This window comes from Salmo trutta, chromosome 9 (genome assembly GCF_901001165.1).
Source record: "Salmo trutta chromosome 9, fSalTru1.1, whole genome shotgun sequence".
Classification (NCBI taxonomy): Eukaryota; Metazoa; Chordata; class Actinopteri; order Salmoniformes; family Salmonidae; genus Salmo; species Salmo trutta.
The window spans coordinates 11,347,054-11,373,735 of NC_042965.1; the positions used below are offsets into that span (position 1 = coordinate 11,347,054).

The 26,682-nt window shown below is 43.5% G+C and overlaps 1 protein-coding gene across 3 annotated transcripts in view; it reads right to left on the bottom strand.

Annotated features, from left to right (window-relative positions):
- LOC115199866 (cAMP-specific 3',5'-cyclic phosphodiesterase 4D) overlaps nucleotides 1-26,682 on the bottom strand; it is a 175,951-nt gene that overhangs the window by 13,164 nt on the left and 136,105 nt on the right. For all 3 annotated transcript variants that reach the window (XM_029762378.1, XM_029762379.1, XM_029762380.1), the window contains exons 2-5: nucleotides 20,105-20,296; nucleotides 8,688-8,724; nucleotides 8,435-8,511; nucleotides 7,713-7,762 (exon numbers count right to left, since the gene is read on the bottom strand). In XM_029762378.1, the coding sequence (XP_029618238.1) occupies nucleotides 7,713-7,762; nucleotides 8,435-8,511; nucleotides 8,688-8,724; nucleotides 20,105-20,296 (356 nt within the window). The remainder of the gene's footprint in view (nucleotides 1-7,712; nucleotides 7,763-8,434; nucleotides 8,512-8,687; nucleotides 8,725-20,104; nucleotides 20,297-26,682) is intronic.

Sequence of the window (26,682 nt, forward strand, 5' to 3'; positions counted from 1 at the left end):
ATAGTCCTACTGTCCAAACCTTTGGAGGAATGACAGGGGCGTATAGTCCTGGAACCTAAACCTAGCCCAAAACCCTGCACCAGGCTGTTGAAGCCCAAGCACCCCTAATACAAGCAACAGTTCAAATCACAGCAGAGACTGAGAATATGGAGGTTGCCCCTTAGGTTTGGATACGATACAGACAACACCAAAACAGAGACAAAGACAAACACACACACACACATACACACCCACACATATGCACAACAACACACAGAATCCCAGTCTCTCAGTGATGTGTGTGTCTGAGGTTCAGTATACAGTCCATAGAAGAGATATAATTCCAGTCATGGAGAAGGATGAAGAGCAGTCTGGATAGCAGGCCCATGTCTGCCCAGGGGAAGGATGGAGAGACAGAGGGATAGATGAGAGGAGGGAGGGATGGGGTTGGAGGAGGGGCAGTAGGTCCAGACGCTGTCCAGAATCTCACAACCAGCAGGGTTTCATCGACAGGCTGGAACAAAGGGGAGCACACTGTAGCATGCTGGTTGGCTGCCTGGCTGGCTGGCTGACTGGCTAGCTGTGGGGTGCGCGCTTACCGCACACACATACCACACACACACACAAATCACACACACACACCAGATGGAGAGCTAACCGTAACACATCACTCTGCCTCAGCCTCCCTGCAGCAGAAACGCTACATGCCAACGCTATAATCCAATGAGTGTGTGTTGAGTCTGGGCTCCGTCCTATAGATGATGTGTGTGTAGCATCCCTGGTATCCAGACGGCAGATCGCTGCTCTTCCTCAGAGCTGTACCTAAAGCCTGAGAGGACTGCACTGTGGATAGGGGAGGGCCGCACAGAAAGCCCGGCCTGGAGTATGAGGCAGTGGAGCTGGAGCTCAACTTGCGTGTCCGTTCAACGGAGAAAGAGAGAGGGGTGAGGGAAGGGAGGTGGACAGATAAGAGGAGACAAAGAGAAAGAGAGATGAAGAAAAAGAGAGGGAGAGAGAGGAGAAAGAGACAGAGCTTCACAGGTTTTTCCCAGACCCTTCAAGCGACTGCGGTTTCTCTGATGTATCGTATGCCGTACGTGTCTGAGACAGATGTCTGAGAAAGAGATTTATGGGTAGTGATGCTTTTTAAAGAGGAATAATCTCGGAATAATGATCGTAAAGTCAGACAATTTCAAACAATGTTAGGGTGAGGTATCAGTAGTCCATTCTAACCCCTTTCAAACCTCAAATAACAGTGTATCAAATATTTGTAATTTCTATTATATTGTATATTCCTTATTTCCATTGCAAATGTAAGCAGTGCACTGAAGCCTCTCTCGATCATTCATTAGTAGAGTGTGTCACCTTCTCAAAACCCAATTAAACCTCTTGCTGTGTTCCGGTCGAATTGGACCAATTTACAAGTTTTCTCTCTGAGAAATGTAGTTAATTTAATCTGATTGTCATAAGGTTCCATGACTTTGTCCACACGGCATCTGAACACACAAAATACATTTTGATAATTTTCAAAACATTTTGGGTGTTTTATTTAACTTTTGTACACCTGTGGTGTTCACGGTCAAAAATCTCCGGTCATTAGAAATGAATGGGTGAGACTACAATTAGTGTATAAAATTGAGTTCAGGCACATGCTCATTCATCAGATGGACACACTTCCTCTCCCAGACCTCCACATGCATGCAACATTGTTATAATAATATATAGAACTTTTCTTGCAGCTCTGGTATATAAAGCTTTTTTGAGGCCTTGCTCACAATTCATTCTGTGGCAGCACATTGACCAAACGATATACTGTATGTGAGGCTCTTGATCATATCTTTGATCATGACACTGGTGAGGAGGAGAGAGTCCTTGTTCAACTTTGACACAAAGTAGTCTGTGATAGATAGCACAATATTTTTCATCTGAGTATTTGTTAAAGTCAAAATAATCCATACATTATGCTTTTTTTACTCAAAAAACAGTTGTATGTGCTCAGGTCAATGAGGCCTACAGGCCATAAATAGCAAATAGAAGTTCAAAACTTATAATGTTCACAAGAACTTAAGTTGATAAAAAGATCTAACACAACATTAGGTGATAATATATGTATTATTATGGATTTATAATCAGCTATAATGGGGCGGTCATACCTTGTGGGATTGGTAATAATCTGAGAAATATTTAGGGAGTCCCATTGCTTTAGGACTTGGTCACGTGGTTTAAGCATGCAGGACAAATTCAGACTTAGTCTAAGAGGCCAGGAGAGAGCTTAGGGCAGGTAGGGTACAGGCCGGTGCTGATGGAGGACGATAACACCCAGCAACAGTCAACAAAGAGTTATTTGAAAGTTTAACGCTTAAAACCAGCAAATCAAATTGTTTGGGGACAGACTTGGTGGAGACAACTGAGCACTGAAGGTGATCCTTGGTAAAGATTGCCACTCCCCTACCTTTAGAAGATCTGTCTTGCTGAAAAAGGTTATAACCAGAAAGGTTAACATCAGTATTCAAAACACTTTTGCTTAACCACGTCTTAGTAATGACCAACACATCTGGATTGGAGCTGTGAACCCACACTTTCAATTGATCCATTTTAGTTAATAAGCTTGTATGTATGTGGCTGCTATGAAAGTGAACTGTGTGTGCGGGTGATCAGGGGTGTATTCATTCCACCCATTCTGTTGAAAAAGTTTCTTGAACTGAAGCAAACGGAACGAAACGGGGATAGACCTAGCTGAATTTATCCAATAGAAACTCTAATTCGCAACTGTTTGGACTAATGATTCCACCCTAGATCAGCTAGATGCAGGCAAGAGTGTGCAAGGCGGTACTGAACGAGTCACTGTCTGTCACCTTCATTACTCACATTTTCCTCTCGACCCGTGCACCTACATTCATTTACAGGCTAGGTTGTAGCAACCTCATGATGGGTATAGACAAAATTCAAGTATCATGTATTAGCCTAAATATATCGATGTTACATTGAGCTGGGTGAACGGAATAAGAATAACAGTCATCCAATATGGTGTAATAAAAATAAGACTATGCTCATAAAAAAAGAATGTGTTGTCCTCCCTAATCTTAAATGGCACCGACTGCCACTGGTGTCTGCATATGTACTATGTGCCAAATGTACAGTAATACGGTTCAAAGTAAGGAACGTTCCCTACATGTGTACAGTATAATCTATGTGTGTGTGTGCCACATGTGCAGTAATTTTCCCAGCATGCCTCAAACATCAGCATTGCATCACTGTAACCGGCCTTAAATCTCTCTGTCATTCTCTTCTCTCTCTCTGTGTCATTCTCTTCTCTCTCTCTCTGTCATTCTCTTCTCTCTCTCTCTCTCTCTCTCTCTCTCTCTCTCTCTCTCTCTCTCTCTCTCTCTCTCTCTCTCTCTCTCTCTCTCTCTCTCTCTCTCTCTCTCTCTCTCTCTCTCTCTCTCTCTCTCTCTCTCTCTCTCTCTCTCTCTCTCTCTCTCTCTCTCTCTCTCTCTCTGGCTGGGGTGCCACTCTCTCTGACAGAGACTGCACTGACGTCAATGACATTCTTCTCATGCTTAGTGCGACATCAGACACCAGCGCACAGAGAGACCACTCTGCTGCACAGACGGCAGGCTGCTGCCAAACACTGGACCGAAGCAGCTAGTAACACTGGAGCTGGACTGGAAGTGGGAGAGTGGTAATCCAGTACATACCGCCAGCAAGGACATGTTGTTATTTTAATATATGTTCCCATTGCTTTGGAAATCATCATTATCATTTAGATTTTAGTCATTTTGCAGACGCTCTTATCCTATCCAGAGTTCATACATTTTCGTACTTTTTTGTACTAGTCCCCTGTGGGAATTACACCTACAATCCTGGTGTTGCAAGCGCCTTGCTCTACCAACTTCGCCACAATGAAACCAAAACCCAAATTGGTTTAAATCCATTATATTTTATGTCCAATCTTCATGAGATTAAGAGAGATATTTGAGAGATACAGCTACAAGGCAATACTTTGTCCCTTATACCAGTGGTTCACAAATGGTGGGGCTTCTCAAGTTATAATAGCAGAATGCACAAGGTGCAATTTCAAAAATTGGTTTGTGCATCACCAGTTCTCCTCTTGTCATGTCAGTCATTGCAGACCTTAGAGAGCCATTTATAACTGGTCAGAAATGTCCAGATCAATTAGTTAGCTAACATTTTCTAGCTATGTTTTTTAGCCCATTGATTTTGTTTTAATGTTTGAGTCACTCAAATATCACATGAACACACATAAGACATGCAAAATGTGTAGAATTGCAGGAAATTTGCTTTAAAATGGCAAAAAGTCTCCATCTCATGGCAAAATGTATTGAATTGCAATAAATGCGCCAAGAAGAGGGGTGTGAACAGTTTGTGTCATGAACAATGCTTGTGCCCATAGCAATAGATGTGTGCAGGGGTAACAAGAATGCAATTAACCATTAATAAACAGACAGCTGTTCCATTCCCTCACCACCTAGTCTAGATCACAAGACGAGCATTATCTTTTCTCCCCAGGTCAGAGTTCACACAGCTACAGCACTCTTCATTGATCTATTCTCCGCATCCAGTCTATTCTTAGCCCACACTAAAAATAGCCGTCTTCAAACACCAACCAATCGACACATTGATGGACAGATGTCTAATAAATAAAGTGATAGGGAGGGAGGAGGGGGCCGGAGCTGAAAGAGACCAGCCTATATGTCATGTGGGACTCATGGCAGGGCTCGTCTAATGCCCCATTGGCTTCTCCATGTACCATTAGGACTGATCTACATGACCTCCTTTATTGTCCTTCTCAGCAGGCTAGCATCAGTATCTTTAGATCAAATTTCACTCCGTGACAATCCTTGTCATTGCCAAAGAGACTGGCCTTTCGGCAATGTCAACGTTCAATGTGCGCTGGATTTACGAGAGAATTGCTCATTGGTTGTTGGAAATAACAAATATAATATGTGGAGCCTAAAAAATGGAATTAGAATGTAAAACAAAGTTTAAAAAAAACAACATGTTAGCCTAACAACATGTTGTATTTTGAGGCTTAAAACTAAAACTAAGACGTTTTGTGGTTGGATTTGCAGTATGTGTCCAGTTTGAGAATTTAGACTGAGCAAGCAACTTTTGACAGGCTGGTTTCATCTGGACAAACAAAATACGGTTGCTTAGAAACCAGATACCAACGTGTTCTGTGGAGAAAAGACAGAGTTCCAATATTTGCATAATCGTTATGATTGGAGAATAGCTGTGAGGGTGATGAATCAGGATCAAATCCTCTGTTCTCCTCGAGCTTATTAATGATACAATGTTCATATTTGAAGACGCAAGAAAGGCCAGTCTCTTTGGCACATGACATGGAGCAAGCACAGACAGTGGATTAGCTAAAGATACTGACTGGGACCCAGGCTAGGATGACACTGCCAGCACAGGCCTTCACATGAATTACAAGTAGTCAATTCTCTTAAACAATCAATCCCATGACTCACACTCTCTTTTATGGCCAGGGCCATAATGGATGCACTCTAATAATTTCTAAATATAGTGCAATGTCATCAATTATTCACACACTGTGTGCTACACATGTTCCCGGGTAGAGAGTGGAATGTTTTGTGAGAAAGGGAGGTTTTGAATGTCATGGCACCTTACACTAGTGCATACTGTACATGGGTTTGGCTTGTCACACGTGTTTTGTTTAACAGGGAAAAAAGAGCCTGTGGATTCTAGCTTGGATATGTGTGGCCCAAATACAAGATCTAAAGCACTCTGAGTATGTGAGGAGCAGGATATGGGACAGAGTATGGGACCTACTGACATAGTATTGGACCTGGTATCAGAGCATGGGACCTACTGACACAGTATGGGACCTACTGACATAGTATGGGACCTACTGACATAGTATGGGACCTACTGACACAGTATGGGACCTACTGACATAGTATGGGACCTACTGACATAGTATGGGACCTACTGACACAGTATGGGACCTACTGACACAGTATGGGACCTACTGACACAGTATGGGACCTACTGACATAGTATGGGACCTACTGACACAGTATGGGACCTACTGACACAGTATGGGACCTACTGACACAGTATGGGACCTACTGACATAGTATGGGACCTACTGACATAGTATGGGACCTGGTATGGGACCTACTGACACAGTATGGAACCTACTGACAGAGTATGGAACCTACTGACATAGTATGGGACCTACTGACATAGTATGGGACCTACTGACACAGTATGGGACCTACTGACACAGTATGGGACCTACCGACATAGTATGGGACCTACTGACACAGTATGGGACCTACTGACACAGTATGGGACCTACCGACATAGTATGGGACCTACTAACATAGTATGGGACCTACTAACATAATATGGGACCTACTGACATAGTATGGGACCTACTGACATAGTATTGGACCTACTGACATAGTATTGGACCTACTGACATAGTATTGGACCTACTGACATAGTATTGGACCTACTAGCAGGACCTACTAACATGGTTGGCTGCTCACCCTGTCACACACACTGCCAGCCCTACATAGTGCTAGAGGGCAACGAGAAGTGCCCTTCAAGAACAGGTCTATTTTGGTCCCTGTGTCATCTCCTGAATAAAACACCTGAGAGAGAAGCCCTATTCTGAAGTAGTAGTGGACCACTCTCTCCTCTTTGACAAAGGCTACCAACAATCTGTGTCTTACAGATTGCTTACAGATGATTACAATACAAAAATGAAAGCAAACTTGATATTGTTCATTTCATTGTTCTGTTGGTTGGCTCTGGCTTATTAAGTACATTGCTAGTGAATGACCGATTCGTTTCATGGTGTTAGTTAGACACACTGATTTAGATGTCATTCCCATCACTGTATAGTGAGTAACTGCTACAGTGGGGAGCGAAAGGTAAGGGGTCACACCAGCCTGCTAAGCCCAGCCTCAGATGTAGTGACCTGATTCTAGCAGGATCCCATAGGGCTGTGGAATGTAGGGTCTGGCTGTGAGCTGTCAGTCAGGGGATGGAGCATGGGGCCTGACAGCACTTTAGCACAGAAGCCTTTCCATACAAGGCTGAGTGACAGACAAACAGGTGAACCACAAGTCAAACAGTCCTGCTGATGCTACTGTACCAGGGTTACTAACCACTGTCCTGCAGCCTTTATGCTGTTTGGTTCCCATTGTGCTATACTGAAGCTACAGGAGTATCTCTTCCAAACATGTCAGCCATGTTGTATTTACTACACACTCTGGATCGTTTTGATACAGTGTCCTGTTGTTTGGCTCCCCCTAAAGGATCTCTATGTCCTCATCCTCTATCTCTGGTCTGACAGTTCCCATCCCAATGTCTGTCATATCACAATGCCATGACACCATCATCAAGGGATGCTGCATTTTACCAAGCTGATAGAATGGATGATATTGCTGAGTATTCTCTCTCCCTCCTTTCACTATCAACATATTCATACAGTACACACACACACACACACATACCACAGGAGGTTGGTGGCACCTTAATTGGGGAGGACGGGCTCGTGGTAATGGCTGGAGCAGAATCGGTGGAACGGTATAATATACATAAAACACATGTTTTGATGCCATTCCATCTGCTCCGTTACAGCCATTATTATGAGACGTCCTCCCCTCAGCAGCCTCCACTGACACACACACTAACAAACACAAAGACCACACAGTTAAAGACTATCAGCGTACCTGTGAATGAGGTCTTGGTGATGGGAGGTGGATTACACATGGGTGATCTCCTGGTGTGGGGAGAAACAAAATACACATTGATCTCCTCCCAAAACCCTACTACTGTACTACCTCATTTTATCTCTCTCCTATCGAACTCCTCCTGTCTTTCTCCCCCTTCTATCTCACTAACAGAGGTAAATCCGCTGCACCCTTTCCAGCTGAATCAGTCCCCATTCATCACAGATCTCGCGTTGAACACGAGCGCTATGGCGGAGGGCCCCTTTACTGAGTGGGACTGCTGTTGTTGTAGTCCCAGTGAAGACCAGCAGGGGGAGAACTACAGCAAAGGATTCACATCTTCTCCAACACATTGTGTCAAATGCAGCAGCAAGTGTCTGGTGGTATAGCATGCAGACTAGGGCAAAATATCTGATCTGATTGGTCAAAATACCAATTAGTGGCAAAAAGATCGGAATTGGCCTGCCTGTGTAAACACAGTCAAAGAGAGATGACATGGGGAATACTGAAGCCGTTTGTACATAACACCATAAAGAGAGACTTCAGTTGGAGATATCATATAAATACATATATATCCAATATATAGCCCCAAAATCCCCAAATAACACTAATATTTAGCTATAATTAGGGTAGCTTTGTGCCTTGCTCTAGACTACTACACAGCAGTAATTACAGGTTAATTGTGTATAAGGTGCATACAGTGTATGCTTGCGAAGACTTACTTGTTGGACACTCTGTCTTGTGAACAATTGGTTAATGCAGCAAAATTATTCCGTACAGTTCTTAGACTGGCTAGAACCTGGAGGAGATCAGGACAGATTGACATTAAAACCTCACATTAATCTCTTAAACAGTGATTGCCCCATCCAATCTAAACTGGTCCAAGTTGGGTGTCTTTTGCACAATATCAGCATAGCAACAGGGAATTAGGCAACAACACAATAAAACTTGCTTAGCAATCATGCCATTGCTCACCTGTGCAAATGGTGTTACAATCATATCGTCGCCATGACTGCAAAAAAAGAGACAAAGATAAAAAGAGGTTAGATTACATTTTTTGACACACCTTTGTCTACAGACATTCTAAACATGACCTTCACATTTTAACCCTCTGCGTGGCAAAAAGGAGATGAACCTAGCTGTAGCCATGGCTACAGATTATGGCAAGACTAGTGTAATATGGCTATACAATGTGGCCTCAGGGCATTTCATATTATTCTGTATGTAAATCTGTGACACCCCATTTAGTATGATATGTTACGTTATGTAAGATTATGAATGGAATTGCGGTCGTAAAACGTCATACTGTTAGAAGACATATACTATCATACGATAGTACAATAGCATATGAATTTGATGAAGTAACTTATCATACTTCTTGGAAGAGGTATTCATTTATACGTCTTTCTCTGAGACCAGGTCGCTTGTTCCATAGTAACAACAAAGGGGAATTACGGGGATAATTTACATTGGTGATTAGGTGAACTAACGACAAAGGTTAGGATAATTTACGTGAACGGTCATGGAATTAAAATAACAAAGGTTAGGTGAATTTACGTAGCAGGTTAGGTGAATTGGGTTACGTTTAGGATAAGGGTTAGGGGAAGGGTTAACTAAAATGTAGTCCCCGACGCGACTCGAACACGCAACCTTTGGCTTGATAGACGGTTACGGATTACACCCTCTGATCCACCCTGAGCAACCTCGCTACTTTCATTTTCTGTCTAAAGAAACAAGACCAGGGGTGTCAAAAAAGTCTGGAGGGCCTCACTTAACCTGTTATGGATAGGGGGCAGTATTTTCACGGCTGGATAAAAAACGTACCCGATTTAATCTGATTATTACTCCAGCCCAGAAACTAGAATATGCATGTAATTATTAGCTTTGGATAGAAAACACTCCAAAGTTTCTAAAACTGTTTGGATGGTGTCTGTGAGTATAACAGAACTCATTTGGCAGGCCAAAACATGAGAAGATTCTGTTCAGGAAGCACCCTGTCTGACCATTTCTTCCCCTTGTTGATTATCTCTATCCATTACAAAGGATCTCTGCTGTTACGTGACACTTCCTACGGCTTCCATGGGCCCTCAGAGCCTGGGAAAATGCTGAATGACGTAATTCAAAGCCCTGGCTGAAACACACAAGCGCTTTTGCTAAGTGGTCTATCAGCAGACAAAAGGCTTAGGCGCGTGCCCGAGTCGACCCCGTGATGTATTTTCTTTCGGCTGTTTACCTAATTGCAGATTCCCGGTCGGAATATTATCGCTTTTTTACGAGAAAAATTGCATAAAAATTGATTTTAAACAGCGGTTGACATGCTTCGAAGTACGGTAATGAAATATTTAGAAATCTTTTGTCACGAAATGCGCCATGCGTGCGACCCTTATTTACCACTGGGATAGTGTCTAGAACGCACGAACAAAACGTCGCTGATGGAACATAAATATGGATTATTTTGGACCAAACCTACATTTGTTATTGAAGTAGAAGTCCTGGGAGTGCATTCTGACAAAGAACATCAAAGGTAATCAAACTTTTCTAATAGTAAATCTGATTTTGGTGAGTGCTAAACTTGGTGGGTGTCTAAATAGCTAGCCCTGTGATGCCGGGCTATGTACTGAGAATATTGTAAAATGTGCTTTCACCGAAAAGCTATTTTAAAATCGGACATATCGAGTGCATAGAGGAGTTCTGTATCTATAATTCTTAAAATAATTGTTATGTTTTTTGTGAACGTTTATCGTGAGTAATTTAGTAAATTCCCCGGAGGTTTGCGGGGGGTATGCTAGTTCTGAACGTCACATGCTAATGTAAAAAAGCTGGTTTTTGATATAAATATGAACTTGATTGAACAAAACATGCATGTATTGTATAACATAATGTCCTAGGTGTGTCATCTGATGAAGATCATCAAAGGTTAGTGCTGCATTTAGCTGTGGTTTTGTTTTTTGTGACATTATATGCTAGCTTGAAAAATGGGTGTCTGATTATTTCTGGCTGGGTACTCTGCTGACATAATCTAATGTTTTGCTTTCGTTGGAAAGCCTTTTTGAAATCGGACAGTGTGGTTAGATTAACGAGAGTCTTGTCTTTAAAATGGTGTAAAATAGTCATATGTTTCAGAAATTGAAGTAATAGCATTTCTAAGGTATTTGAATAACGCGCCACAGGATTCCACTGGCTGTTACGTAGATGGGACGATTTCGTCCCGCCGACCCTAGAGAGGTTAACTTGGGTCAAACGTTCCGGGTAGCCTTCCACAAGCTTCCCACAATAAGTTGGGTGAATTTTGGGCCATTCCTCATGACAGAGCTGGTGTTACTGAGTCAGGTATGTAGGCCTCCTTGCTCACACACGCTTTTGCAGTTCTGCCCACAAATGTTCTATAGGATTGAGGTCAGGGCTTTGTGATGGCCACTCCAAAACCTTGACTTTGTTGTCCTTAAGCCATTTTGCCACAACTTTGGAAGTATGCTTGGGGTCATTGTCCATTTGGAAGACCCATTTGCGACCAAGCTTTAACTTCCTGACTGATGTCTTGAGATGTTGCTTCAATATATCCACATCATTTTCCAGCCTCATGATGCCATCTATTTTGTGAAGTGCACCAGTCCCTCCTGCAGCAAAGCAGCCCCACAACATGATGCTGCCACCCTCGTGCTTCACGGTTGGGATAGTGTTCTTTGGCTTGCAAGCCTCCCCCTTTTCCCTCCAAACATAACGATGGTCATTATGGCCAAACAGTTCTATTTTTGTTTCATCAGACAAGAGAACAATTCTCCAAAAAGTATGATCTTTGTCCCCATGTGCAGTTGCAAACTGTAGTGTGTTTTTTTATGGCGGTTTTGTACGTTCATTGTACGTTCAAAGTACGTTCATCTCTAGGAGACAGAACGCGTCTCCTTCCTGAGTAGTATGACGACTGCGTGGTCCCATGGTGTTTATACTTGTGTACTATTGTTTGTACAGATGAACGTGGTACCTTCAGGCATTTGGAAATTGCTCCCAAGGATGAACCAGATTTGTGGAGGTCTACATTTTTTTGGGTGAGATCTTGGCTGATTTCTTTTGATTTTCCCATGATGTCAAGCAAAGAGGCACTGAGTGTGAAGGTAGGCCTTGAAATACATCCACAGGTACACCTCCAATTGACTCAAATTATGTCAATTAGGCTGTCAGAAGCTTCTAAAGCTATGACATTTTTTTCTGGAATTTTCCAAGCTGTTTAAAGGCACAGTCAACTTACTGTATGTGAACGTCTGACCCACTGGAATTGTGATACAGTGAATTTTAAGTGAAATAATCTGTCTGTAAATAGTTGTTGGAAAAATTCCTTGTGTCATGCACAAAGTAGATGTCCTAACCGACTTGCCAAAACTATAGTTTGTTAACAAGAAATTTGTGGAGTGGTTGAAAAACGAGTTTTAATGACTCCAACCTAAGTGTATGTAAACTTCCGACTTCAACTATATGTGTTTGTTTTGGGCTTCGTCCCCATCGTTTTCATGACGTACTTTATTTTGGGTGGAGAAATAAAATCCCCTTTTACGTATTCCTGTCTCATATAATTACACAGCGTGACAATATGTGACCCGATTCAGTAAACTAGGCCTATGTCGCAAGTCACGACTTCACAGGACAGCCGTTTGAACGTAATTTTTTGGGAGGGGGGGTGGCAGAAATGCCTTCTCGAACATGTGAACTTTCATGTGCCTTAATATCAAACTTGTATGCCATCTGTAAATACGAATACAATTGTTAAATTACGAGCCTAGTTGGTTTAGCCACAGAAAAAAAACAGCAACCTTCCCGCTAGCCATGATTGGCTGAGATAATAAGTGGGCTGGACTTGCCGAGAGATGAGTTTGGATTGGTCTGCGGAGTAGGATCTTGTGTGTAAAATGAGCTGCTCGTAATGTGTAGATAATCCTTCCTACTGCAGTTTTTTTGAAATATATAACGTTAGCAATGGAGAACTGCAAATATGTTACTGCTCTTAATTACATTGCTGCCCTGAGTTGATCAGGCGCTATTGACAAAGTTCAATGGGAAAAAGTTGTGATGGACTACTTTCTGGAGGACGATCGTGCCATGCTGACTCTCTCTGACTCTGAAAATGAATCAGACGATGAGGAAATCTCTGATTTACGTATAAACATTTTCATTGAAGAAGTCTTCTGATGACAGTGATAGAGAAGAAATGGCGACAATCAACAGTGTTGTTGTCACGGAAGAAGTTGACCGAGTTTTGAAATCAGTGGATTGTCTGGTAGCAGCAGAGTATGATAAGGAGATTAATAGAATTCTGGCGCTTGATTGCAAATGCATAGGGAGCCGAAAAGAGAACACAGAAGGCTGTTGTATAAAACGCATGTCTAAGGGCAACCATGGCATCGGTGACAGAGAGGGAGAAAGATCTGATGATTTTTATGGCATTGCACACGGTCAGTATGACTTGACACAACGGGCCAAACAAACTGTTCAAACTAAACGGAAACTAAACAGGACGTCTTATTTAATAAAAGGGGTTGCAGTCTGCCGTGAAGCTTTCATCCATGTATACGGGTAAGAATCTAACATTGAACCTATTTTGGTTAACTTTAGCTAGCTATGACATTCGGTTTGTATTTATATTTAAGATTCTTCAAAATAGCCACCCTTTGCCTTGATGACAGTTTTGCACACTGTTGGCATTCTCTCAACCTGCTCCATGAGGTAGTCACCTGGAATGCATTTCAATTAACAGGTGTGCCTTGTTAAAAGTTCATTTGTGGGATTTTTTCATTTTTAATGTGTTTGAGCAAATCAGTTGTGTTGTGACAAGGTAGGGGTGGTATACAGAAGATAGCCCAATTTGTTAAAGTCCATATAAAGTCCATTAATAAAAGAGAAATTGCAGTCCATCATTGCTTTTAGACTTGAAGGTCAGTAAATTCGAAAAGTTTATCAAGTGCAGTCTCAAAAACCATCAAGCACTATGATGAAACTGGCTCTCATGAGGACCACCACAGGAAAGGAAGACCCAGAGTTACCTCTGCTGCAGAGGACAAGTGCATTAGAGTTACCAGCCTCAGAAATTGTAGCCCAAATAAATGCTTCACAGAGTTCAAGTAACAGACACATTTCAACATCAACTATTCAGAGGAGACTGCGTGAATCAGGCCTTCATGGTCGAGTTGCTGCAATGAAACCACTACTAAAGGACAACAATAAGAAGAAAAGACTTGCTTGGGCCAAGAAACGCGAGCAATGGACATTAGACCTGTGGAAATCTGTCCTTTGGTCTGATGAGTCGAAGTTTGAGATTGTTGTTTCCACCAGCCATGTCTTTGCGAGACGCAGAGTAGGTGAACGGATGGTCTCTGCATGTGTCACATGTGCTCCCTCTAGGTCACCAGGCTGCCCGTTATGGCGCACACCTGTCACCATCATTACGAGCACCTTCGCGTCATCAGACTAACCTGGACTCCATCACCTCCTTGATTACCTGCCCTACAGACCTTCAGGCTGTGTACGGGCTATTTGACCAAGATGGAGAGTGATGGAGTGCTGCATCAGATGACCTGGCCTCCACAAATACCCAACCTCAACCGAATGGAGATGGTTTGGGGTGAGTTGGACCGCAGAGTGAAGGAAAAGCAACCAACAAATGCTCAAGAGTGTGCAAAGCTGTCATCAAGGCAAAGGGTGGCTACTTTGAAGAATCTAAAATCTAAAATATATTTTGATTTGTTTAACACTTTTTTGGTTACTACATGATTCCATATGTGTAATTTCATAGTTGTAATGTCTCCACTATTATTCCACAATGTAAAAAAATAAATAAATGAAGAAAAACCCTTGAGTGAGTATGTGTTTCCAAACGTTTGACTGGTACTGTATATTTTTTTACTCAAATCACCCGTGGGCCATATGTTTGATGCCCCTGAACTACACCATTACCACTACCAGTAGGTATCATACATCTTGGAGGTGCTCAGAAATATGCAAAGTATGTTTCGTATGGCTCAGAGGCCAGGCTGGGCTATATGGCAGGACTAGACTACACTACTAGGCTATATTATGGATATATCTGTAGGCACACATCTGCTTCTTCATTGACCACCATGCACTTCCACAACATGCTAGAAGACTAGGATGGAATGTGCTACAAATACTGCCCTCTGAACTTAGAGAAAGAGGAAGGGATGGAGGAAGAGAGAGGTAAAGGCGTCTGCATGCTTGTCATCTGAAACAATTCGCAACAATTCGTTCATATATTATGACATTTTGTTACGTTTTTGTCATTTTGGCCTTCGGGAAGTGTTTTTTCTCGAGGCAAGCCGATGTTCGGAAGCCCAAGTCTACACCCCTTCGTCGGTGATTGGTCAACAGTAGGGATTCTTCAATGAAGTGTTTGTTTTCGTTCAACAATAGATTACTTGTTTTCATGCACATTTTTCACTTGAGCGATACTGCGCCAAGCATCTTAGTTAGATGTAAACTAGCACAAAATAGCACACAAAAAAGTTTAAGTTAATGATAGATTTCTTGAGTTATCTTAGATTAATTCGGACTGTCTTTGAGGAAGTTTTGGCTAAGGCGTCTCAAGATGGACAAACAGTACCATTGCTGATTTTTTTCAAATTTTTCAAGAGAAGGACTTTTAAGAGAGTATGTGTGCACACTTGTTCGGTTCGCTTAGTCAAGTTAGGCTAGGTGCCAGCCAAACCGAAGCATGCAGAAGCTTTAAAAATAGAGAGATTTTAAAAAATGGTCATAGGGATAAACTAGTAAACTATTGTAGAGGCAGTCGCTGTGCTATTACTTGTACCAGGGTGAGTGTGTAAGATTACATTAACGTTAGTACTCAATCATTGATGACTAAGGCCAAAATTCATGGGAGTTATTGATGACATACAGTGCCTTCGGAAAGTATTCAGACCCCTTGACTTTTTCCACATTTTGTTAGGTTACAGCCTTATTCTAAAATTGATTAAATAGTTTTCCCCCCCCTCATCAATCTACACACAATACCCCATAATGACAAAAGTTTTTAGACATTTTTGCTAATAAAAAAACCCCTGGAAATATCACATTTACATAAGTATTCAGAACCTTTACTCATTACTTTGTTGAAGCACCTTTGGCAGCGATTACAGCCTCTAGTCTTCTTGAGTATGATGCTAAAAGCTTGGCACACCTGTATTTGGGGAGTTTCTCACATTCTTCTCTGCAGATCCTCTCAAGCTCTGTCAGATTGGACGGGGAACATTGCTACACAGCTATTTTCAGGTCTCTCCAGAGATGTTCGATCAGGTTCAAGTCCGGGCTCTGGGTGGGCCACTCAAAGACATTCAGAGACTTTTCCCGAAGCCACTCCTGCATTGCCTTGGCTATATGCTTAGGGTCATTGTCCTGATGGAAAGTGAACCTTCACCCCAGTCTGAGATTCTGAGCGCCCTGGAGCGGGTTTTCATCAAGGATCTCTCTGTACTTTGCTCCGTTCATCTTTCTCTCGATCCTGACTAGTCTCCCAGTCCCTGCTGCTGAAAAAGATCCCCGCAGCAGGATGCTGCCACCACCATGATTCACCGTAGGGATGGTGCCAGGTTTCCTCCAGACGTGACGCTTGGCATTCAGGCCAGAGTTGAATCTTGGTTTCATCAGACCACAGAATCTTGCTTCTCCTGGTCTGAGAGTCCTTTAGGTGCCTTTTGGCAAACTACAAGTGGGCTGTCATGTGCCTTACTGAGGAGTGGCTTCTGTCTGGCTACTCTACCATAAAGGCCTGACCGGTGGAGTGCTGCAGAGATGGTTGTCCTTCTGGAAGTTTCTCCCATCTCCACAGAGGAACTCTGGAGCTCTGTCAGAGAGACCACCAGGTTCTTGGTCCCCTCCCTGACCTGACCAAGGCCCTTCTCCCCCAATTACTCAGTTTGGCCTGGCGGCCAGCTCTAGGAAGAGTCTTGATGGTTCTAAACTTCTTCCATTTAAGAATGATGGAGGCCACTGTGTTCTTGGGGACCTTCAATGCTGCAGACATTTTTTGTTACCCTTCCCCAGATCTGTGCCTCGACACAATCCTGTCTCAGAGCTCTACGGACAATTAATTTGACCTCATGGCTTGGTTTTTGCTCTGACATGCACTGTCAACTGTGCAACCTTATATATAGGTGTGTGCCTTTCCAAATCATGTCCAATCAATAAAATGTATTGGACTCCAATCAAGTTGTAGAAACATCTCAAGGATAATCAGTGGAAACAGGATGCACCTGAGCTCAATTTCGAGTCTCACAACAAAGGGTCTGAACATTTATTTCTGTTTTTTTATTTGTAATAAATTTGCAAACATTTCTAAAAACCTGTTTTTACTTTGTCATTATGGGGTATTGTGTGTAGATTGCTGAGGATTTTAAAAAAAAATCCATTTTAGATTAAGGCTGTATCATAATAAAATGTGTAAAAAGTCAAGGGGTCTGAATACTTTCTGAAGGCACTGTATACAGTATCTCTATTGGCATCATTCATTGAAATCTATAGTAGAGTTCATTAGAGACGACATCCACATGGCCTTTACACACCCTCTACACAACCAAACATCATCATCATCCTTGGGGAGACTGGCCAGACAAATGCAAGGACAGAACACGTGGGCTATATTTATTGATAAGCTTGTCTTGAACAACAATGCAAAACATAATACTAGTGCTACCCTCACTCCTCTTAATACTAGTGCTACCCTCACTCCTCTTTTTCTCCCTAACATTGATGTACACTGAGAGTACAAAACATTAAGAAAAACGTTCTAATATTGAGTTGCACCCCCCCCACCCCAACCCCACACCTTTTGACCCCAGAACAGAGGGGTGGCAGGTAGCCTAGTGGTTAGAGCGTTGGGCCAGTAACCGGAAGGTTGCTGAATCGAATCCCCAAGCTGACAAGGTAAAAATCTGTCGTTATGCCCCTGAGCAAGGCAGTTAACCCCCGGGTGCCGTGGATGTCGATTAAGGCAGCCCCCCGCACCTCTCTGGTTCAGAGGGGTTGGGTTAAATGCAGAAGACACATTTCAGTTGAATACATTCAGTTGGACAACTGACTAGGTATCTCCCGTTCCCTCAATTTGTCAGGGCATGGAATCTACAAAATGTTCCACAGGGATGTTGACTCCAATGCTTCCCACAGTTGTGTCAAGTTGGCTGGATGTCCTTTGGGTGGTGGACCATTCTTGATACACAAGGGAAACTGTTGGGCATGAAAAACCCAGCAGCATTGCAAACCGGTGTCAGGAACTGGCACCTACTACCATACCACACTCAAAGTCACTTTTGTCTTGCCCATTGACCCTCTCAAGGGCACACATATACAATCCATGTCTTAATTGTCTCAAGGCTTACAAATCCTTCTTTAACCTGTCTCCTCCCCTTCATCTACACTGATTGAAGTGGATTGAACAAGTGACATCAATAAGGGACCATAGTTTCACCTGGATTCACCTGGTCAGTCTACATCATGGAAAGAGCAGGGGGTGTTCTTAATTGTTTGTACTCTCAATACTTCTCACTAACAAAGACAAGAGAGAGAGAGAGAGGGAGGGGAGAGGTTGCATTCCAGCCTCCCTTTCCTCCTCTCTTCCCTTTCCCCAGCCACCAACACTGGTCTCTGCATGCTAGTACCCAGCATGAGACCTTTAATATATGTTCTATATATATCTGCAGACATAACTGGTTACATAAAGAAGCACAAGGGACATTTCTAAAAGATTCTGCCAGTAAACTATTTCCTTAGAGACATCTATGGTCTTTATGTCTTTTCCAAGAAAAATTTGTCATTTAGTGCATCAAAGATTGTCCATTTTGTATATTCTATATAAAATATTGACAATGTTTAGCCTTCGTGTTAGATATCAAAGACACCTGTTTCTTTATTTGCTGTAGGTCAATGATAAGCCCCAGAGTAACGGTTGGCCTCCAGAGTAACACTCTACAATAACTTGGTTTACTGGAATTGTCCACCCATTCCACTTTCCTTAGAAACCACAGTGTGGCAACTGGGAAAAGGAAAGGGACTTCGTATGAACATCATGTTACATACAACCTGGTGAGGAGCTGCCTGCTACGGCTGACCAACAAACCCCGTAAAAAAAAACACATTTCACTGCACCTATCCGGAGACAATCACAAAAAAAAACTATTGTGAACTTGTGGTCAATACCATTTAGAGAATCAGGGTGATTTTAGTGTGGTATTCTGGTGGGGGGTTAAGCTAAGGCAGGGTAATTCAGACACTATCATAGGATGCGTCCTGAATGGCACCCATCCCCTTCATAGTGCACCACTTATGACCAGAGCCCTATGGGGGAAAACAAAGTAGTGCACTACTTATGAACAGAGTCCTATGGGGGAAAACAAAGTAGAGAATAGGGTACCATTTGGGTCTCAGCCATAGTGACAGAGAGAGACAGGAAGGATATGGCTTCCTCAGGAGATGCTCCTCCTCCTTACTACAGACTGAATGGAGATACACTGTCTTCAGTCAATACATCATTTCCTGTTGGAGCCGAACTGGATAGTCATCTTGGTAAGGGGTAGAGGGTTGATTGTAGTGTTACACAGCTCTGTACTAACACACTTCAATTGTAACTAATCGGTGTGTGTGTGTGTGTGTGTGTGTGTGTGTGTGTGTGTGTGTGTGTGTGTGTGTGTGTGTGTGTGTGTGTGTTCACTGCTCACATTACATGTGTGTGTATCACTGAAGCTTAGGGAAGAGAGGCAGAAAGTGAGCTGAAGCACATGAAAATCAAATAAAATTTTATTGGTCGCATTCACATTTATCAGATGTTATTGCGGGTGTTGCGAAATGCTTGTGAAAACGTTGATGTGCGCATTGATTTTGTCACCTAGGGGATAATGAGTATCTTGGTGACTCAATAGCCATCTGTTGGTGTTGTAGTCACTGAAGGAGTTTAAGACAATACATACCTCAAAATAGGGCATTAAAATGTATCACCAAACACAATTAACTCAAGGTTTGCACTCAGGGCGCTACAGCTTTCCCCTAATGCTGAGGGCAAAGGGCTTCGAATAGAGACGTGACACTGTGACACCTCAGCATCAGCTGTCAATCAAACAGAGAACTGGGAAGGGGCAACAAGTACACTGACAGCTATCACATCATATCACCCACCACACCTTCGAAAACACTCCATTTCTTCAGTGAGAGACATAGTACTACATGTGTAGATAGACCGTGTGTGTGTGTGTGTGTGTGTGTGTGTGTGTGTGTGTGTGTGTGTGTGTGTGTGTGTGTGTGTGTGTGTGTGTGTGTGTGTGTGTGTGTGTGTGTGTGTGTGTGTGTGTGTGTGTGTGTTTGTGTGTGTGTGTGTGTGTCGGTTGGAGAGAGAAAAAACTCACATGTCGCTGGCGATGGAGGAGTTTCTGGACATGGACTTGGGCGACAGTTCGTAGTCCGAGTCAGAGCGGTAGAGGAAGGACTCTCTCCGCTGACTGTGGACAAAGTTGCCCTGCAGTATGAGCCCAGACCCCGGGCTGGCCATGGGGTCCAGCGGGCTGCGCCCCGACGATGTGCCGTTGTCCACATCGAAACTGTCAGACAACAACCAGAGAGAGAGGAAATATTAGACTTAATCATAAACAGTGGGTGTTAGAAACATAGGACACCTGTCCGCATTTTTGTTTATTTGTACTGCAAAGAACATTGAGCAGCAGGTTGCTTAGGTTTCAAAACATTCTTTCAAACAGCCACAAGAATATCCAAAAGCCTTTATATGGTAACTGTAACACAGGCCAGTACCGTAACACAGGCCAGTACTGTAACACAGGCCAGTACCGTAACACAGGCCAGTAGCGTAACACAGGCCAGTATTGTAACACAGGCCAGTACTGTAACACAGGCCAGTACCATAACACAGGTTAGTACTGTAACACAGGCCAGTACTGTAACACAGGCCAGTACTGTAACACAGGCCAGTACCGTAGAACAGGCCAGTACTGTAACACAGGCCAGTACCGTAGAACAGGCCAGTACTGTAACACAGGCCAGTACCGTAGAACAGGCCAGTACTGTAACACAGGCCAGTACTGTAACACAGGCCAGGACCGTAGCACAGGCCAGTACCGTAACACAGGCCAGTACTGTAACACAGGCCAGTACTGTAACACAGACCAGTACTGTAACACAGACCAGTACTGTAACACAGGCCAGGACCGTAGCACAGGCCAGTACCGTAACATAGGCCAGTACTGTAACACAGGCCAGTACTGTAACACAGACCAGTACTGTAACACAGCTCTGATAAAGACAATGACTCATTGAGTCACCACCACCACTTAGGACAATGACGCAATCCCCATTTGACGTCACCGTTCCTTAGAGTCCTCCAGATTATCCTCACACCTGAGATTACCGCTGTCACCCAGGATTACCTGACCTGTTACAAGGGTAACCAGACCTGGCTCTACTGTAATCCTCCAGAGGGATTCCCCTCTACGTAGCACCAGATACATCTTCATCATCACTATCCCTATCATCATCACCAGTGTCAGCTATGCGATGAAAATAGCTGTCGTGATCATCCTGTAGGATCCGCTGTGGAGCTGATAGGGTAGCCCATGCTATTCGGTCCAGTGTGTGTGTGTGTGTGTGTGTGTGTGTTCGTCATTGTGAGTGTTGATGACGTGTTGTTGTGGCTATGCACGGGTACAGCACAGTAAGCACTCTGTCAGCCCTAAAATCAGGAAAAACACAGAACAGCATATTCTCCAAATCTTCCGGATGAAGAGCCCCGCTCTTTGACCCTACGACAAGTGTTTACACCCAGCTGCAGATTCTGACATGAATAAACATTCTTATTGTTTGAAATACACTACGTCAACCATGATTCAATCTGTGTTGACTGTTGGCTTCCGTAATAGAGCACTGCGGGGACTGATTCCACGTCATGAGATTCAGCTAGCTTATTAGAATGCCACTAAGAAAAAAGGACTATTATCAGATCACATATTCAAATCTATCACATGGCTGTAGCACCCTAGCCAATGTGATTTCACTGCGGTGTACTTCACAAAGTATTTTCTCCCGTGCTCCTTTCATAAAACCAAGGTCATTGAGACACACGGGCATTCATAATTGCAAGGTATGCGTAGTAGCATGCTGGAAACCATATACATTGGACGTGAAGGGGCAAATGTATTTTCACAGAGCGAGCGCTGGAGAGAGACGGAGGTGGGAAAGGACTGGTGCATGTTGTGTGAATGTTTGTTAGCTAGGCGAGTGAGACGGAAGCATCTGTATGTGTATCAGGGCCTGCTGCCTACACTCTTTCCGCCCTGGGTCATATGACTGCACCAGGCCAGGGTTCAGCCTGACACACAGCTGGAGTCATGCATTATAGGTGCTGCTCCACATAACACTGTATACCACAAACAGAACACCAGCATGTCTATCTCGCACACACACATGCACGCACAGCCCCCCCCCCCCCCCCCCCCCCCCCCCCCTTCTTCACAACGGCCATGTGGTTGTAGCCCCTACATGTGAAACTCAATATGCCAGAGGGTGCTAGAGATAGCGCCATTATCTATCACTGGAGTCTAGGACTGCAACTCAAATGGCGCCCTATTCCCTACACAGTGCACCAGGGCCCATAAGACTTTGGTCAAAAGTAGTGCACTATGTAGCAGGGGCACCATTATTTTTCCGACCTGCGAACCCAAAAAATAAAAAATACCGGTCAAAATACACTGTTCCTTTCTGTTCCTTTTTAAAACTCTGAAATCTTCTATTTTTTTTTTTTTTTTTTACATTAGCTCGACATTCAATTACTTCACCAATCAGTGCGGATAGAGCATCTTGCTATGGAGCTGGAAAGCCTTAGTTGTTTTAGCCTAGGCTGCCTAGGCTACATGCGGAATGTAAAATAACGGTATTAACCAGTTCTTAACGGAATTGCTTAGTTAAATAAAGGTACAAAATATATATTATACAGGGTGAGGAAACCAATGTGTACATTCGTAATTTGATTGAGCTATCTCTTTAATCAGAGTTTCTGAAGTGCATTTGATCTGAGCATGTGCTATAAATAAACATTCATTTCTTTTATAAAGAAAATTGCTTTTGTCATCTCTTAAGAAAGCTTGCTTGGGCAGCAACATCTGGGGCCTGCATGGAGACTGAGAACAAACCCAGTTTGGTCCCAGGTGACAGCCCAATTGAAAAGACACATTTACAGCCTACCTATTGCACATATAGGTCACACTACACACCCGCCCTTGACCAAGGTGTAACCCATTTTGGTAAACACTGGGAACTCATGCGGGTAAATCCTCAATTTTCCCACTAGGGCAACTTATGAAATCTGCTAACAATGCCAACTGATGCAACGGTGTGACACACCCCATACACACCTCCCCTTGACTGATTTATATGCATTGATGTTCCAGACCACGCCCACGTGAACGTTTATCATCCACCATCTGGCCAATCAGTGTAATTTTGTAAATGACGGATCTCTATGGCAAGACGCATCATTCACCCAATTTCAGTCAAAATTGGGTCAGTGCTGTCTGAGATATTGTGTGTGACTAACTTTTGAACGGAAGGACCGACGGACGGATGGACGGAGACAGATCCACAGTCCCCATCCCCAATTTCATCGTGGGGGACAATTAATAGCTAACATGCATTCCTACAAGCAGGAATTAGGTTCTGGCGTCATCATTTGCAATCACAAAGGACATACCAACCAATAAGACTCATTGCATGTCGAAACTTTGCCTTCTTTGAACGGTTTACTCAATCCAGCACCTGGGAAGCATCTTAGTATGTGCTCTGCTCAAGAACGCCTAAAGAACACATGACATTCCATATCTTTTTTAATCATAAGTAATCATGTGGTTACCAGTATCTTGTCTCCTCAGCCCAGTGTTGGCCCAGCTGACCGAGCAGGCAGGGCCTAGGAGGCTGAGAGACAGAGCCTGAGAGGCAGAGAGCCCTTAAGGCACGGACATCCCGGTAGAGTTTCCAGGCAGAGAGTTCTTAGCACCTCTGAACAAAATGCTGGCTGTTATTTGCAAGCTGAGAGCAAACCGATTCTACATGTAGAAACAGCCAAACATTTTGGCAGTCAGATTCTCACCGGCGGGTGGTCTCTAAAACACACTGCACAGTCAGCAAGAGAACGAACGGCGAACGAACAGCAGACGAACGGCAGACCGTAATTCGGTGAGATGTGTTTTCTCCATTAGAGGAAGAGAGGCAGGGCCTGAGAAGTAGAGAGCGAGATATGCTAAGAGGCAGGACCTAAGAGCCGGGGCCTGGGAAGCTGAGAGGCAGGTCCTGGGAAACAGAGGCAGAGAGGACTTAGAGACAGGGCCTGAGAGGCTGAGCAGGCAGGCCCTGTGATGCAGAGAGGCACTGAGCAGGCAGGGCCAAACTACTCTGACCTTTGAATGGAAAATGTGCGAGTTTGGCCTGGTGCCTAATGAATCAAATACAATTTTATTTGTCACATGCTTCGTAACCAACAGGTGTAGACTAACAGTGAAATGCTTACTTACAGGCCCTTCCCAACAATGCAGAGAGAAAGAAAACAGAGAAAACATGTAATAATAAAAGTAATAATAAATACAAAATAACTTGGCTATATACACGGGGTACCAGTACCAAGTCGATGTGCATGGTGGGTATGAGGTTATTGAGGTAGATATGTACATATAACTAGGAGTAAAGTGACAGATAATAAACGGTGATGAGTCCAAAATGTAGTTTGTCCGGGTAGCTACTGGTTAACTATTTAACTAACTATTTATCAGTCTTATGACTTGGGGGTAGAAGCTGTTCAGGATCCTGTTGCTTCCAGAATTGATGCATCGGTACCACTTGCCGTGCGGCAGCAGAGAGAACAGTCTATGAATTGGGTGGCTGGAGTCTTTCACCATTTTTAGGGCCTTCCTCTGACACCGCATAGTATATAGGTTCTGGATGACAGAGTGCTCGGCCCCAGTGATGTACTGGGCCATACGCACTACACTCTTTAGCGCCTTGCGGTCAGATGCCAAGCAGTTGTCATACCAAGTGTGGATGCAGCCAGTCAAGATGCTCTCAATTATATTGGATCTGAGGGCCCATGCCACATCTTTTCAGTCTCCTGAGGGGTGAAGAGGCATCCTCAGCCTTCTCTTTCCTGTACTCCACAATCAGCTCCTTTGTCTTGCTGACGGTGAGGGAGAGGTTGTTGTCCTGGCACCACACTGAGGTCTCTGACCTACACCAAATATAGTTTCATTGTCGTCGGTGATCAGGCCTACCAGCATTGTGTCGTCGGCAATCTTAATGATGATGTTGGCGTTGTACTCGGCCACGCAGTCATGGGTGAACAGGGAGTACAGGAGGGAACTAAGCACGCACCCCTGAGGGATGTTGTTGCCTATCCTCACCACCTGGGAGCGGCCTGTCAGGAAGTCTAGGATCCAGTTGCAGAAGGTGTTCAGTCCCAGGGTTCTTATCTTAGTGATGAGCTTGTAGAGCACTATGGTGTCGAACACTGAGCTGTAGTCAATGAACAGCATTCTCACATTGGTGTTCCTCTTGTCCAGGTGGGAAAGGGCTGTGTGCGGTGCAATAGAGATAGCGTCACCTGTGGATCTGTTGGGGCAGTATGCAAATTGGAGTGGGTCCAGGGTGTCTGGGATGATGGTGTTGATGTGAGCCAATGCCTTTCAAGGCATTTCATGGGTATAGATGTGATTGCTACCGGGCGATAGTCATGTCTGACTCGTTTCCGAAACGAGGCATATGTCGCGCGCCACTACTTCACAGGAGCGCCATAAATGCCTTCTGGAACATGTGAACTTTTATGTGCCATAATAACAAACTGGTATGCCATCTGTAAATACGAATAAAATTGTTAAATTACGAGCCTAGTTGGTTTAGCCACGGAAAAAGACAGCAATGTTCCCGCTAGCCATGATTGGCTGAGATAATGAGTGGGCTGGACATGCCGAGAGATGAGTTCGTATTTGTCTGCCATGTAGCACGCTTCTTTCTATAATATGAGCTGGTCAGTATGTGTAGGTAATCCTTTCTAACGCAGCTTTTTAAAAAATGTATCACGTAGTAGAACTACATAAATGTTGCTCTTCACTTTCTGGAGGACCGAGTTTTGAAATCAGTGGAATTAGAGTATGATAGCTAAGGAGATGGAGAAAATTCTGGCGTTTGATTGAAAATATGCAGACGGAGTCAAAAAGACAACACACAGAAGGCTTTTGTATAAAACACCTGTTCATGGATTACATCTTCAAACTAAGGGCAAACACGGCATCTGTGACAGAGAGGGAGGAGCGTCCATCCATGTATACGGGTAAGAGAGTCTAGCTAGCTACATTTTCAGATATTACACATTATTAATTTAGTCAGAAAGTCATTTTCACTTCAAGTTAAAGTGTACTGTTAGCTAGCTAGCTAACATTAGCTGGATGGCTAGCTATCTAATGTTACGTGCATGATCTGTGTAGTAATATTATTTGTATCTCAGAGCCATTCGCATTCCTAGTTATAGCCTAAAGCTAGCTAGCTAACATTGAACCTGGTTGGTTAGCTGCCTGCAGATTCATGCAGGGTAGTAACATTATGAGTTGGGATTATGGTTCACTGTTTAGATAGCTAGCTTTATGTCTAAACAAAAGACTCCACTATGCAAGTAACTATTTTAATAGAATGTTTACGATGTCAGTTCGACAACTGTCAATAGAAATTCACTCTAAATTCACTCTGGCTATCCACTCCGATTTCAGAGCACTCTCATCTGAGTGTGCCAGAGGCAAGAATAACTGACGAATTTACGAACGCTCAACACCTGTTGAATATAACCGTGTCAGTAAATGTTGGCAAAAAAGCGTAATAAAATTGTTGCCAGCAGCACAGTTGCAACCAATGCTCTGGATAACATAAAAACAGCCTATCCAGCTCT